The sequence below is a fragment of the Zonotrichia albicollis genome, chromosome 5 (genome assembly GCF_047830755.1).
Source record: "Zonotrichia albicollis isolate bZonAlb1 chromosome 5, bZonAlb1.hap1, whole genome shotgun sequence".
Taxonomy (NCBI): Eukaryota; Metazoa; Chordata; class Aves; order Passeriformes; family Passerellidae; genus Zonotrichia; species Zonotrichia albicollis.
Window position 1 is genome coordinate 69,225,757 of NC_133823.1, and position 14,312 is coordinate 69,240,068.

The 14,312-nt window shown below is 44.1% G+C and overlaps 1 protein-coding gene across 1 annotated transcript; it reads left to right on the forward strand.

The window, feature by feature from the left end:
- Positions 1-1,964: 1,964 nt before the first annotated feature.
- Positions 1,965-13,452, forward strand: PGRMC2 (progesterone receptor membrane component 2). Its single transcript, XM_074542012.1, has 3 exons — positions 1,965-2,363; positions 11,476-11,631; positions 12,368-13,452. Exons 1-3 carry the CDS (start codon positions 2,033-2,035, stop codon positions 12,463-12,465), a joined length of 585 nt encoding a protein of 194 aa, XP_074398113.1. The 5' UTR covers positions 1,965-2,032; the 3' UTR covers positions 12,466-13,452.
- The last annotated feature ends 860 nt before the right edge of the window (positions 13,453-14,312 follow it).

A 14,312-nucleotide genomic window follows, 5' to 3' on the forward strand; every position in this document is an offset into this window, starting at 1 on the left:
AAATTCCTCTTGGTTTCCAGCTCTTATCTAGGGATCAAAAAGAGCCACCGTGGCTCACAGAACTAAGCCAAGGTGCCCCAGCCAAGCCCAGGCAGCAATATAATCTCTAAAGAAGGCATCCAGAACAGGAAAAAATGAAGATAAAAAGGAACTATTGCAGTTGCCACACTGATTTTTTTTAAAGTATTCCTGCCAGGATTTGCCACACCACCACATTCATGCAGTGGGAAACCACTGGTTTGCAAAGAAACATGTAGAACGATTTAGCCACTCTGGGTGGATTTAGAGGCAAGATCTTTCTAGGAAGATGGGTGAAAGTACTTCACACCTCTTACCATTTGTTTTTGTTTTCTGAAATAAAAAAAATACAAAGGAAGTTAAAAGAACACTTTAAGATGATGTGGAAAAATCTGTATTAAACTTAGGAGCGAAGGAAATCCAGAGATAAGACTGTGTCTTTTTCTGATCTGCACCATAGCTGTGCCCAGACAATTTACACGTTATAATTCTGTAATAAAAACTGCTGTTAACCACAATCAAGCTGTGACTTGCTCAGATAAAAGGACTTTCTTAATAGTGTTTACTTAGACATGTAATAAATAGAGCCAGCCAGGTTAAGGAGAATAGTGATAAGTATTTTAATTGCAAGTCTTTAACTAGCAAGAACTTTATCCTGTTTCCTCACAGAGGTAGTCATTACCGAACCGGCTCAGAGGGCAGAAGATTAAACACCTAATCATTATATAGGGTGTTGAAAACTCGGCCCTTCATGAAAATGCCAAGTATCCTTAATGTTATTTCACACTGGGTTTAATCCCCCGTGCTGTCTTCCCAGCTTTGTGAAAACATTTGAGTTACATGACTGTGAATTACTCCCAGAGCTGGTATTGGGCAGGGATGGAGTTACGCGGGGTACCAGCGTTTCTCAAGCCGGAGGTACTCCCTGCACAGCATTCCAGCCGAGCCAGGCTCACATTGCCCGAGCCCTGGTGCACATCCATGGAGGGGCTCTGCTGTATTACCCGATGGGATGGTCCGTGCTGCTTGGGAACACCTTCACCAAGTGAGAAGGTGCACAAGGGCTCCATTCTGCTCCCAGGTCTTTGCCTTCTCTGCAGGTGTGCTCCTGACACAAGCTACAGCACCATCTCTAACCTCTGGAAATAACAAAACCTTGAAGTAGTCTTTCTCCTTACGTAACCGAGCAAGCAACTGAGGAGCACGGGTGGTACGTAACGAGGTATGGGAGAGCCATCTATGTGCTGCCAGTGATACATTTCACAGCACGGGAGGCCATCCTACTGCACCAGCCCTATGCCAGCAAGCACCCCATTTTCTGACAGCCAGAAATGGAAGAGCACATTCACCCTAAGCACCGAGCAGCCCCCAGAGCAGCCTCCGCCTCACAACCCGGCCCTGTACCACCGGAGCGGGCAGCGCCGCCGCCTCACAGCCCTGCGCGGGCAGACGTGTCGCTCACTCGCCAGCTGCCCGGCGGGCCCCACACGACGTGGCAGCACCGCGGCGGCTCAACGCCGCAACGCCGCGCCGGCCGGCCTTCGAGCCTCTCGCCGGTGGCGGGGACGGGCGTCCGCGGCTATCGCGGCGCCCTCAGACCCCGCCGCGGCTCCCGGCACTTTTCCCGCCCTCAGCCGTGAGGCGACGGCGCGAGCGACCCCCCCACCCCGCGCGCGCCGCTCCCGCCAACGCCACCTGGGCGCGCGGGGGCGATGGGGGGGGGGGGGGGGGGGGGGGTGAACGGCGAATGGCGGGGGGGGGGGGGGGAGTTGGGGGGCGGACGCATGCGCGCTGGGGGTGGCCGCGGCGCCTCTCGCGCGAGCGGCGCGCGCGCGCCGTTGGGCCGGGCGCGGGGCGTGCCCGCGTCCCGATTCGCCGGCGGGGGGCGCGAGGCGGGCGGGGGCGGGGCCGGCTCGGGGAGGCGGCCAATGGGATGCGGGAGGGGCGGCGGGCAGGGGGCGCGGCCGCGGCCGGGCGTGTCCCGGGCGGGCGGGCGCGCGCTGTCCGGGCAGCGATGGCGGACGATGGGCAGGAGCGGCTCAGGACTGAGGAGGGCCCGGCGGGCGGCGCGGCCCTGGCGGGCGGCGAGATGCTGCTGCTCGGCGTGGGGCTGCTGGCCCTGGCGCTGCTGGCCGCCTACCGGCTATACCTGCGCTGGGGAGCGCGGAGCGGGCCGGGGGGCGCGGCCCGGCAGGGCGAGGCCGCCGCGCTGCCGCGCATGAAGCGCCGGGATTTCTCCCTGGAGCAGCTGCGCGAGTTCGACGGCGCTCGCAATCCCCGCATCCTCCTGGCTGTTAACGGCAAAGTCTTCGACGTGACCAAAGGCAGCAAGTTCTACGGGCCCGGTGAGACGGCGGGGGGATGGGGGGAGCCCCGGCCGGGGACCCACCGGCGTTGTTCCACCGGGGATGATGCTCAGCGGGAATGGGTTCTCCTCAGGCAGCCGTCCTTTGCCCAGATGCCTCCATTTGGATGTGCCATGGTTAATTCTATTTTTTTTCTTTTTTTTTTTCCCCCCTTCTGTCTCTTCTAGTAGGTTTCCCAAGTGCAGCTGAGCAGTGCTTTCTTCGTTCTAGCGCTTGCGGCTCAGGAGAGGAAGCAAACCGGCTGGTTATTTATTTAGGTGTAAATGCCATATTGAGTGGGACTTTTAGTCGGGATAAAGATAGGCAAGGAGAGCTCTGGCACTAGTGCGGTGCTGCTGCTGTTGGGAAGAGTGCAGAAATGAAGCCAATCTCGTAAACAGACAGCCAGCCAGCACTCCTCTTCGGAGAGGAAATGTGTATTTCGAAGGTTCACAAAAGCAGGCTTCAGAGAAATGTTCTGGTTTTGTATTCACCCTGTACTCTGTGAAACTGCAGCACACTTTCTCGTGATAAGCAGCATTCTTAATGATGAGGTGGGTAAACTTACTGGTGAGCACTGTGTTCACGACTGATGCCAAAGGAAATGAGGCGTATGAGTGCTGATAATTTTCTTCTTTAAACAATGGTGGTTTGGAAAACTTGCTCTAATCAAACTATGCAGGAGTTTTCATAATAACCGTGGCAGTCTTCCTTGGGAGAGGGGTGAAGGGGAGAGAGGATATTTCCCACTCCCCCAGGAAATAGTTCAAGTTTAGTAATTATTTATTATTATTTAATAATTGAGGTTCCAAAAAGAAAAATACAAAGCTCGCATGTTACAAGCCTTTGGTTCTTGGCAGGGAAGGGACAAGCAGTTCTGTGGTTGAACTGGGCTAGAATTTTGTAACTACTTCATGCTCAGAGTTGGTGATACCAGCTGCAGAAAGTGAACCTGCTGTAATTGAGTTGAAATGCTTTTTTGGCTGGGTACTGTAAAAGTTCACAGTGGAATCCCAAGTACCTTGCCATGCTTTATGTTGTTTATTAACCAGTAAAGCTGAGAAAATGCAGCCTGGTGAGCTGCAGCTTGCCTGCCACTTAATCAGGCTAGTTCTTTTGTCTCTTGTATTTAGGGGTTTTTAAACTGAGACCTGTGTGCTGACATGAGGTGCAGGTAATACACATTTACACATATACAATAATACACATGCTGCATGAAACTTCAAACACCAGTGAGCTGCCAGAGTGCTCTGTGAAATAAAATATTGAGCCCTGATCTAAACATTGACTTCCTCCCTTTTGTGTATCAGAGTTAAATGTTGGGCTCTCCTCTCCAGATACCATCAGTGGTTCACACTGTCAACCTTTGGAGGCCTCTCATTGTGAGGAAGCTAAAACTTCATGTTCTAGGACATCAGTCTGCTTTCTGATAACTGGGAGCAGCTGGTTTTCCTTAGAAGCAGTGCTTCTAGCTTTTCATCAAGAGGGACAAAGGCTTTTTTTTTATTTTTTGTCCCTGTAGTGAAATATTGGCTTTTTCTAACAGGAGTGACATGGTTTTCAGATCTGTCACTTGGGATGGTGCATGTGCTGATGTCTCAGGCTGTGGCTGTGAGCCTTTAGCAGATTGTGATGTGCTGATGTGCAGAGAGAGTGCCTCAGCTTGGAGGGCTGGGTTGATGTCACATAAAGTGGCTGCCTCAGGTGGCTGCTCATCTCTTCACAGTAATGTCAGCTTTTCCTCCTCCAGTGTAGTTTGGATGCCAAGGTGTTCCTTTTGCTACTACTTACGGCAGAAAGTTTAAAATGCACAAAACTGTCACCTAGTCCAGATTTTTGTCCAACAATTGAGATTCCATTAAAGCTGCCACCAAACTTTTGGTTTTATTCAGAGTTCTCCTGACTTTAAGTTTCCATCCAGCAAATCCTGTTATACTTTGGTCCATTTCATTGAAGAGCCCTTTACATACACACAGTAAAGGTGTTCTTAAATAATGATAGACAGTTGAAGCCCTCCTTTCAAACAGCCATGACTGAAAACTTCATTTTTTCAAACATTTAGTCCAAATGTTTCCCAGTTTTTATTTTTTTTGTTTTTATCATGCTGTCTTCTTTGAGCCTTCTGTAGTTTATCTCATTGGTATCCTGTTAGTCTCTGGTATCTCTTAATGTATTTTAGCTAAGAGTAAAGAAAGGCTACATATAACAGTCTGTGCCTCCAACAAGCACTTTGCTTACATTGGACTCTGAATTTAAAACTTTATTTGCTAAGTTCTTTTCCAAAATGCTGCTCTGTCCTGCAAATACTTCACTTAGGTGTATCCAATTCCACCTCTGCTAGTGTCCAGATGAGTAAGTGACATAGAATGCTGTGACTGATTATTAAATCTAATTCATTGCCTTTCCCTTTATCACCCACAAACTCCAAAAGAGATAAAGTAAACAATTAGTGGTACACTATTAAAAATATCACATAAGCAGACTGTTAGAGAACCTCTGTTGGGGTGATTTCCCATCTGTAATCACATCTCATGACTTAGGGTCTAGTCATTCATACCTTCTGAGTGTGCTGTGTTGGTTTTATATCTCACAATGAGAGACAGTTTTTACTTTTCATTTGTAGTAACATTGAACTTTGTGTACTTGCATCAAGGTTTCTGGTTGTGTATCTGTCAGTAGAAGAGCATTCTAAGAGTTAGTGTACTTTATGTCAGCAAATCTTAATATTTAGCAGTTAAATTTGCATGCCAAGGTAATGCCACAAACAGGTTTTGATTAGCTTGGTAAATACTTTGTGTATTTATGAAAAATACACATCTTTGAGCATGACAAAGCAAGATTGTGTGCAACCCTGAGTATGCAACTGTTCACGTCACTTCTGTTTCTTAATGTTTCATGATCTTAAAAAAATCAATTTCCCGACTTTCTTTCACTGCAGTTTGTTGTCACTGTCAACTCCTCTCTCATCCCACTTGTCTTTCACCATGTCATGAAGATCTCTGATTTTACAAGAAGAATAGATTAGATAGTAGTAGTTCCTTCCACAAAAAATATTCCATCACATTTCATTTTCCAGGAAGAGAAATCTGTCTTTATTTCATTGTAATAAACAACCATCATTTTTTCTGATGATTTGTATAAAAATAATCTGATGCTGTTAGACTTTCTTTGGAATTGAGTGCCATAAATTTCCCTGTGTCTCTGTTGAGCACATGGCATGGTGCTTTTCCATGCATCCTTTCCTAGGGTATGCTTAGAGTGAAATGTTGCAGGAGGGACTCTCCAGATGTTGTATTTGGAGAATACTGTTAAGGGTGGCCTTATCTTGAGAACACAACAGGCTGAGGGGTTACAGATAAGTACAGAGGATAAGACTGGGGCAAAGAAATGTTTTCTGTGAAGTGTGAGAGGTCTTCTCAGTGGTTCTCATGTTTGTCACCACTTTGTCTATGTAGTGGAAGTGTCTCTTGCCCTGGGATTCAGCATTTCTGGACAGAGGAGTGGAGTTCCAGCCAGAAGCAGTAAAACTAAAAGGTGTATGCACACATATTGGTGAGAGATTGTTTCATACTTCTGGTTAAAGGGAGTGGTGCCTCTGCTACCAGAGTGGAGGTTGTTCTGAGCCTCCAGGCCATGCTCATGGAGAGCAGAAGTGGTTTTGTGCAGGAGGATCAGCACTCTGTCTCCTCTGTTTCTGCCCTGTGTGTCTGTCAGCTCTCTCTTTTTGGTTTTTAATTTTTTTCCCCTTTTTCACAACCTCAGTATATCCCCTAAAACTTGAACAACTGCATGTTTCATAAGAGCTGTGTACAAATTCCTAGTTCCTATTGAAACCAATCATGTTCCAGTCACAGAATTGATTAGGCTGGAAAGAACCTCTGAGATCATTGAGTCACCTGACATTTGAGGGGCCTGATCCAGCAGGTGTGCTCCAAGCAGGATAATATGCAATGTGATAGTGACATCACATGAATTGTTAGTTAATATGAATTGTCACATGTAAATGTTAAGTCCAGTACACAGAATGAAAAAAACCTGGCCAGCTTTGCTTATTAGGAAATAAACTGGTGGTCAGAGCATTTTTCATTAAACCAAGATGTGGAACCTAGGTCATCCTTAAGAAAGCAGCTATCTTCTAAAAAGCTCCTGACTGCTGGCCTGTGGGCTCTCTTACCAGTGCTTGTTGTCTGCCCCTTTAGTTGAAATTGGGTCATTGATTCTTGCACTATTTTTTCACAGAGTTAAAAAGCAAGTAAGCAAAAGAGAGTGTGAGACACTCTGGCCTTGTGGTGCCTGAGGAGTCAGGTTTAGACCCCTGTTCTGGGCAATTCCCATCTTAGATCTACATTTCACATCTGCAGAGTTCCCTTTGAGCATGTGGATTGGTCTCCTAAGGACACATACTTTCCATGCAGGCTGTAACTTAAAATTGACCCACATCTTCCCTTTCATGTGAATCTGGAGCAGTAAAGTTAAAATTATGTCACCTTGAATTCCCAGTGATAAATGTTATTAGAAACCTTCTGCTTTCAAGCTACATCTCCAAATGGCTTAGTGTAACTTGCAGCTTTTTCATTCTCTCATGAAAGATGCAACACTGAGCAAACACGTGTCAGGATTCAGATACAAAATTTGAAACAGCCAGTGAATGTTTCACTTCAGTGTGGAGTGGAGAAAGTAAGCAAAGCCATAGTATAATGGAGTTGTTAATAATTTTGTAGCCTGTCTCCCTTTGCCCTTGCTCACATTAAAGGGAGATTAGTCCTTATTCTTGTCTGCAGATTAATGAATGTTATCCATGAGTATCTAAACTTGAAACAAAACTGGGGTTTATTTCCAGTGGCTGTATGGACCCACAGATGCACATTTGGTTATTGCTTCAAAGTGCTTTTTGACTAGATGAAGAAACCAAAGCTGCTAATTTAAAACTGAACTTTGCTGTTAACCTGTGTGCCTTCTTTGGAGAGATCACATGGGCCTTGTGAAAAGGAGCACAATTCTGAGCTCAGCTCTCACTTCATTAGCTGTAAAGTCCACATGGGGCTGTCTGTGGTGTATTCCCTGTGCTGCCCCTTGGAGCCATCCAAAGGTCAGTGTGCAACGTTGCTGCTGTTGGAGCAATAGTCTGGGATGTTCCACAGAGCTGCTCCCAAACTGGAATGCTCAGGGAGCCTCTTGGCAGCCAGGAATCTGCTCTGAAGTTGGATCCAGCATAGCTTTTGCTGGGGGAGCTATTGGCCAAACTGGCTGAAAATTGAAATAAGTGCTGTTCCAAGATCCAGTTCACCCTGTTTTGGAGGAAGTGACTAGAAGCAGTACTTCCAAATAAAAACTTTGTGGTTCAAAATTTTTCATATGTTGCTTTAAGTTGAATAGATCTTTTTCCTTGTCTGCAAAGAGAAATTAAATATTCATTAGAGAATCAAACCAATGCTAGGGGATGCAGAAATCTTTTTGGAGATTGTATTTTTGTGGTCTGAAAAGACTTTGACTTTACCAAATCTCAAGGTTTATTGTGAATGGAGACAAGTGTCAGGCTGAGTAGGATGTCAGATTCATCCAGGCTGCTAAATTCTTAACTGGATTCTGAAAGGAAGTGAAGCTGTGCAGGTGGTGGGTAGCAAGGTTTTGCATGTGTTGTGGCTGAGAGAAGGGTGTACTTTATCCAAGGTGGAGTTGTAAGGTAGATGAGGACTTTATCCAGGGGAAATGCAGAGTATGGACGTGGAGGTACAGATGTGCAGATAGGCAGGCAAATCTGTGGGCTTGATAACTGCTCTCAGGGCTAAAATAAACACAGGCTCTGGAACAGAGCTCTTGAAATGTGGAAGCCATGATGGGAATAAAAGCATTCTTCAAGAAGCAGCTTTCCTTTAGGGAAGACTTGTGCCTCCATATACCCAAGTAACGTGTAGCAGACATGTTTTAATTGGTTTTTACAGTGCCCTGACTCTTGTTGTCGTACTATCCCAAATAGGAGTGGGAGGAGAATTTTTTAAAGATATATTTGACTGTGAAATGGCTAATTTGGGAATACAGCAAGACAAACCCCACTGAAATGTTGTGATATGTCTCAGGAACTTGCTTTGGTTTCCATACCTGTGCTCCAAGCCACTGTTCCTGCCTCTCTTCAGCCTGTCTGTCGTGTCATGCTGCAATCAATTATTTACAGCAGCAGCCAGGCTGAATAGGTGGGCAGACAAAAGGAGAGGAAAGGCAGGGAGCACTGTGGGTAGGGCCTGCAGAGTAACTTGCATCAGGCCATGAAAGAGCTCTGTGGGAGTGTGTCTGGGATTGCACTGATGTCTCCACCTCTAGCATGTTCCTGAAAGATAGTTTCTCCCTGGGATTTTGTGTGCTGGTACCTTCCTGGACACTTCCCCAAGTGCAGTGAAATCTGATGTGCAAAATGGCTTTTTCAGGCTGTTGCACCAGTTTTTTATATAAAAGGGAGTAATAGACTAGCAGAGCAGAACCCCAGAGCTGTATGTTTTGTATTAATACATTAATATTTGTAGTTAAACTCTGTGTAGAAGCACCTGAATGGAAGCTTTAAATCTTGAAGTAGATCTTGCTCATACTGGGATTGCTGAACTTCTGCTTTAGGAACCAAAGTGAAGCCAAGCTTGCACCATTTACTAATAATCACAATTCAATATTTACCTTTTAGTATAGGATTAAAGAATAGAACACATTTCTAAGTTCCATTTGCAGAGCTGGAATTTCAAATGCTGTCTGCTGAGTCCAAAGGTTGGTTTTTACAAGTTAGCATTCCACTGAGTGCTTGGACGTGGCTTGATGAGTCCTCTGTGACTTCTGAATACTTGTGGAAAAATCATTCTGCAATCTTAAAGTTCAAATTCAGTTTTAGGAAAGAAAAAATCATTGGTCTGGCATCTGAGATTACAAGATGCTTGCAGAAATTTTGCATCCATTAATTTTAATGCAAGCTGATGTATTCTAAAAGTTTTCATGCTTTCGATTAAGTGTGTTATTGAGATTTAGGAATGTTCAGTGCTTGATACAGATAAATATCATTCTCTTTTTAATAGAAGTCATTGGAATCAAGCTGGTGGACCAAGAGGTGGCATCTCAGCAGGTTCTGTGAAACTCCATAAACCACTAAATGCAGGGTAGAATGGAAGGGCAGCAGGGTGCTACTCTCTGATTAACCAGAGTTTGGAAAACACCTTGTGCAAATAGTAGGATTCATGGACATTTGCTTGAAACACTTCAGAGAAAGGAAAAAATGGGGACAGAATACTGTTAGTGGGGTCAGAATGTAACAATTTCTAATTGCTTTTAAGGAGTTACTAATTGTGATGTTTGTAAGAGCTGTTTATACAAAAATCAGATCACTTGAGTGAGCAATCATTGGGTTTTGCTTGAAGCAGAACTTTTTGTTTGCAGAAACTCTGTGTTGTGTTGCAGATGATGGTCATTGCTGCCTCTCAGCCTGTCCTCTGGAGGTGACCAGGCATGCAGGGTGCATTGCCATAGGATTGATTTCAGTCTCTAAATCCTGCTTTTCAAATAAATAGCTAATTCAGGATGCAGATAGGAAAGGGAGCCCTCTTGGCTTTGTGTCCCTGAAGCAATGCACCTGTAGTCCTGATCCCTGATGGATCTCATGGGTGCTGTTCTTGAGCTGAATGCCTGAAAGGATGAGCACAGAGATGCTGTTCATCACTGTGGTCACACTGGTACAGTGCAGACTTGCAGCTGACAGTTCGTTCTCTAATTCCTGCTTCTGGTGAAATGGTGCTTTGAAACCAGTTGGTTTATTTGCAGAGAGAGGAGAGAATTGTCTTTGGCACCTTCTGTTCTCAGGTTTGACTGCGAGCAGCTCACAGTGCCAACACTCTGGGGTGGAGAGACAGCAGCAGTTGTGGTGAGGACATCAAGGACATCATTTCTCCTGCTCCACATGGTGCTGAGCTGCCCTGCTTCAGGAGCTGGCCCAGCAGCAGCAGATAGGTGTGGGAGCACGTGGGCAGAACCAGCCCTTTGGAATGATTCCCCCTGGCTCCTCCTGCTGCAGAGGAGCTCTGAGGAGCTCCAGCAGGCAGAGCAGGGGTGAGGGACAGTGTGGTGCCACTTGCTGCTGTTCATTCTTGCCCCTGGCTGCTGCCTGTTCTTCAGGTTGGTGGCCACTGTTGGGAGATAAGCCAGAGAAGGGTTCTGGCCTTTTACCACTCTGCAGCAAGCCTGCTGCTGCAGTTAATGCAGAAAATGTTAAAGTGTGTTGTTATGATTGTTGAGGTTTTTTTGTATTGGTTTTGTTTTTTTAATTGATCTGAATTTAAGGTATTTGGTTTTAGGTCAAGAAGATCTAAGATAACAATATGCCTAAAGTTCTTTGAGTTAATTAAAATTTGGGACAGCCAGTTACTGATCCTACCCTGCAAATTGTTGGTTTACAAACCATCCGTTTCTCTCAGTAATAATATTTATTTCACAGTCATTGCTCAGAATTTTATTGGGATATTTGTGCTGCTTTGCATTGGTCAGTAAGCACAGAAGAAGCAGTTGCTTTATATTCCTAATTTCACCATTTGTACTGGTTTCAAGAGCTTTACACCCTAAGGGTATAGGGGATCTGCTGCCCAAAATAAGTGAGTACTTCCTCAGAAGTAAGAAATGTCACAAAATACGTAGAAAGTTGTTGTGATTCTGTAAGTGAAGTGAAATCATTAATTAGCCCTCTTAAGTTCTATTTATTTATAATAATGCATTTCAATTAAGATGTCTATGCAGTTTGCTTCTGTTCTTATCTGACTTGTAAATATTCAATGTGTTGCTTAATAGAAGTGTATTTCTTTTGAATTCCAGCCTCTGGTCCCTTTGGAATTTGCATCAACTGGCTTGCATCAACTGACAGGGATTTTTCCAGATACCCCTTCAAAGCTATTTTCCTGGTTCTGCTTCTCTCAGCAGACTTTATCTCCTAGTGATATTAAAGATTGAATTGCAGTGCTGTTGAATGTCAAACAGCCATGGCATTGAAACTGCAGAAATTTCATGTATGGCTTTGGCAGACTACATAAAGAACTGAGCTTTGGTCACCATTAGCAAAGACATGAAGGTATCAATTTTGTCTTTTTGTTTTCAGAGGGTCCATATGGAATATTTGCTGGCAGAGATGCCTCCAGGGGACTAGCAACTTTCTGTCTAGATAAAGATGCACTCAGAGATGAATATGATGACCTATCGGACTTAAATGCTGTACAGATGGAAAGTGTAAGAGAGTGGGAAATGCAATTTAAAGGTAAATTCTGAAATTATCAGCTTAAGGAAATGCTTTTAATAAAAATGATTGATTTGGGCTTGGGGAAGCTTTGAAAGAGGTGTTGACAGTAATATTATCACAGAATATGCTGAGTTGGAAGGGACCCCCAAGGATCATTGATTTCAACTCTTAGCTGTGCTTTCTTCCACAGAGGATTTCACTATATATCACTACAGCTTTTATAAACTTTTATTTTTATACAAAAAAACCTGTTCTGTTAGCTCTTTGGCACAGAATTTCACTCCCAAATCTCATCTGCTCTGCTGGTGGAACTCCTGCTCGAGGTTGTTGGCTTTGGATGCCATGGAATTATCATTGGGACTAAGAGTTGTTTTAACATAAAGAGTTGAATGAGTTTGTCTTGAAATAATTTCTGACAAATAAGGAATTATGCCTCTGGAGGGAGGGGGAATAATTTTTCACACTAATTGAAATCAAAACAGGCTGAAGGATTGGAGAGCATTGGTTTTTAGCCCTTGGGTGATAAATCTTGCCTGATCAGCTGGAAGAGAATGGAAACAAAGTACTCACAGCTAGAGAAAATAATGGTAGAAAGATTGCTTTAGGAGGCTGAGCTTGCTGCTAAATTACCATCAGTTTCAGTGATTGAGATTTAGAACTGTAGTATGTAGGAGAAAATTGATTTTGAAGTAGTATGGGCTAGCAAGCAAATGCAGCTGTATTTAATTGTAATGGAATCATAAATCTCTTTCAGAAAAATATGACTACGTAGGTAGACTCCTAAAACCAGGGGAAGAACCATCAGAATACACAGATGAGGAAGATACCAAGGATCACACTAAACAGGAATGAACTTTGTAAACAACCAAAGTCAGGGGCCTTCGGAACTGCAACCTCTTATTCCCCATCACAGAATGTCCTGCATCTTTGGGTACAGTTCATCTGCTGCGAAAAAACATTCAACAGGTTTTGTACAAGGAAAATAATATACTCACAAATGAAGATTTGAATACTAGACATTCTTTGTGCTGCCAAATTTTTTGTTGCAGTTTATTTGTAATGTCTGGTTAGGCTTCGTTAGTGAAGAGGGGCCAGGGATTTAAAGGTAAAAATGCTATTCCTTTTTATCAGTAAGCTGAAGCCTTCAACTAGTGTACCTTACAAGCTCTCTAAAAGATGAATCTTCAAGCTCAGAGGAAGGTTTGAATCTTGTTTTGTGTGTGTCTTCTCCTTCAGCATTAAAAGAAAGATGTACTCATCCACATCAGCAGCAGTAGGTGAGACTACTGAGGCTGGTGTTAAAATGTGAATTTCCAGTTTTGTTTTGTGTGTGGGTGTCAGAAGCCCGGCAGAATCCTTCAGTTCTCTAAGAGAAGTCCACGTAGATTAGGATGGGGATTAAATTCATCCTTTTCTCAAAAGGATTGGGTAAAAAAAAGTTTCTTCTACAACAACTATTATCTGAAACCTGCCTCTCCCCTTTTTTCCCATCCTCTAAATCAAATCAAATATTAATTGTGCCTTATTTAGCTTCCATAGACTTGAATTGTTTTAAGGGACAGCCCCCAAATTGCGGTTTCATAGTCACTACAAGCAGCAGTGAGACTGAATTGGAATGTTGTGTTGACTGGAAAACCTTGATGTCATTCTGTGTATAGAATGTAAAAGAGGAGCACTCAGTGTTACTGCCATATGTTAATACTACATATACTTCAATTAGCATTGTGATGGCCAAATGCATACTCCCATGCTTCTTTTTAAGGAATTACAAACACACAAAAAAAAAAAAAAAGTCTCCCTTCCTCCTCTTCCAGAAGCTGCCTAACTTTTGGGAGCATAGCCTTCACACCCCCGTAGAGTGAAGGGGCGTTGCGCGTGTGTCTGTGTGTGTGTCTGTCTGTCTGAATGCAAGACTTGGGAGGGATTGGTTCTGCAGATATTGTAAATACGAGTACCATTTTAATAAAGCATGTACAATACCACCTGTGCTGTCAGACTCTGTGTGGAAGCTGGAATGTGGTGCAATAAAAAGGGGGACAAGTCTTGGATAGATGAAGCAGCCGCTGCTCTTTGTCCTGGTGGAGTTATTTTCCCTTTGAAGTCCCAGCTGTTGAGGAATGTCAAAGACTTACCCAGGTAAGCTGTGTTTAAGAGACTAAACCTGTGCCAGTGAATTTATGGTGGTGGGGAAAGAGTGATAAAAATAAAGCATTGTAGTAACTAAGTGCAACATAGAGTGTAAGGAATATGTCCCATGGCATTAACAGGACAAGAGCAGCAGCCTCATGGCTTGTGTTTGTACCTGTGGTTGCAGATTTCACCTGTGCTAAGTCTACAGTAACAGTTTATATATATATATATACATTCTGATTCTGTTGAACTGTAAACTGTGAAATTGCAGGGATGGCTACTTTTTTATTCCTATTTGAAAGAGATTCGTATTGATGTAAATGAAACAAATAAACAAAAACTGCTCTGTGGAATCGTGTGTAACTCACATGTCCTAGAAGGCAGGGTGAACTCTGTTTCTTGCATCTCCAGCCTTGAAACAGAACTGTTTTGGCCTGGAAGAAGTAACAGAAATGGAGCAGCCTGGACACTCCTGGGGGTGTGAATTCAGCAAGCACTGGCTTCTGTTTGAGTCACATCCTTATAAGCTGAGCAGTGTCCAGGCATGGGTTGAGTGTCTGCTGATCATC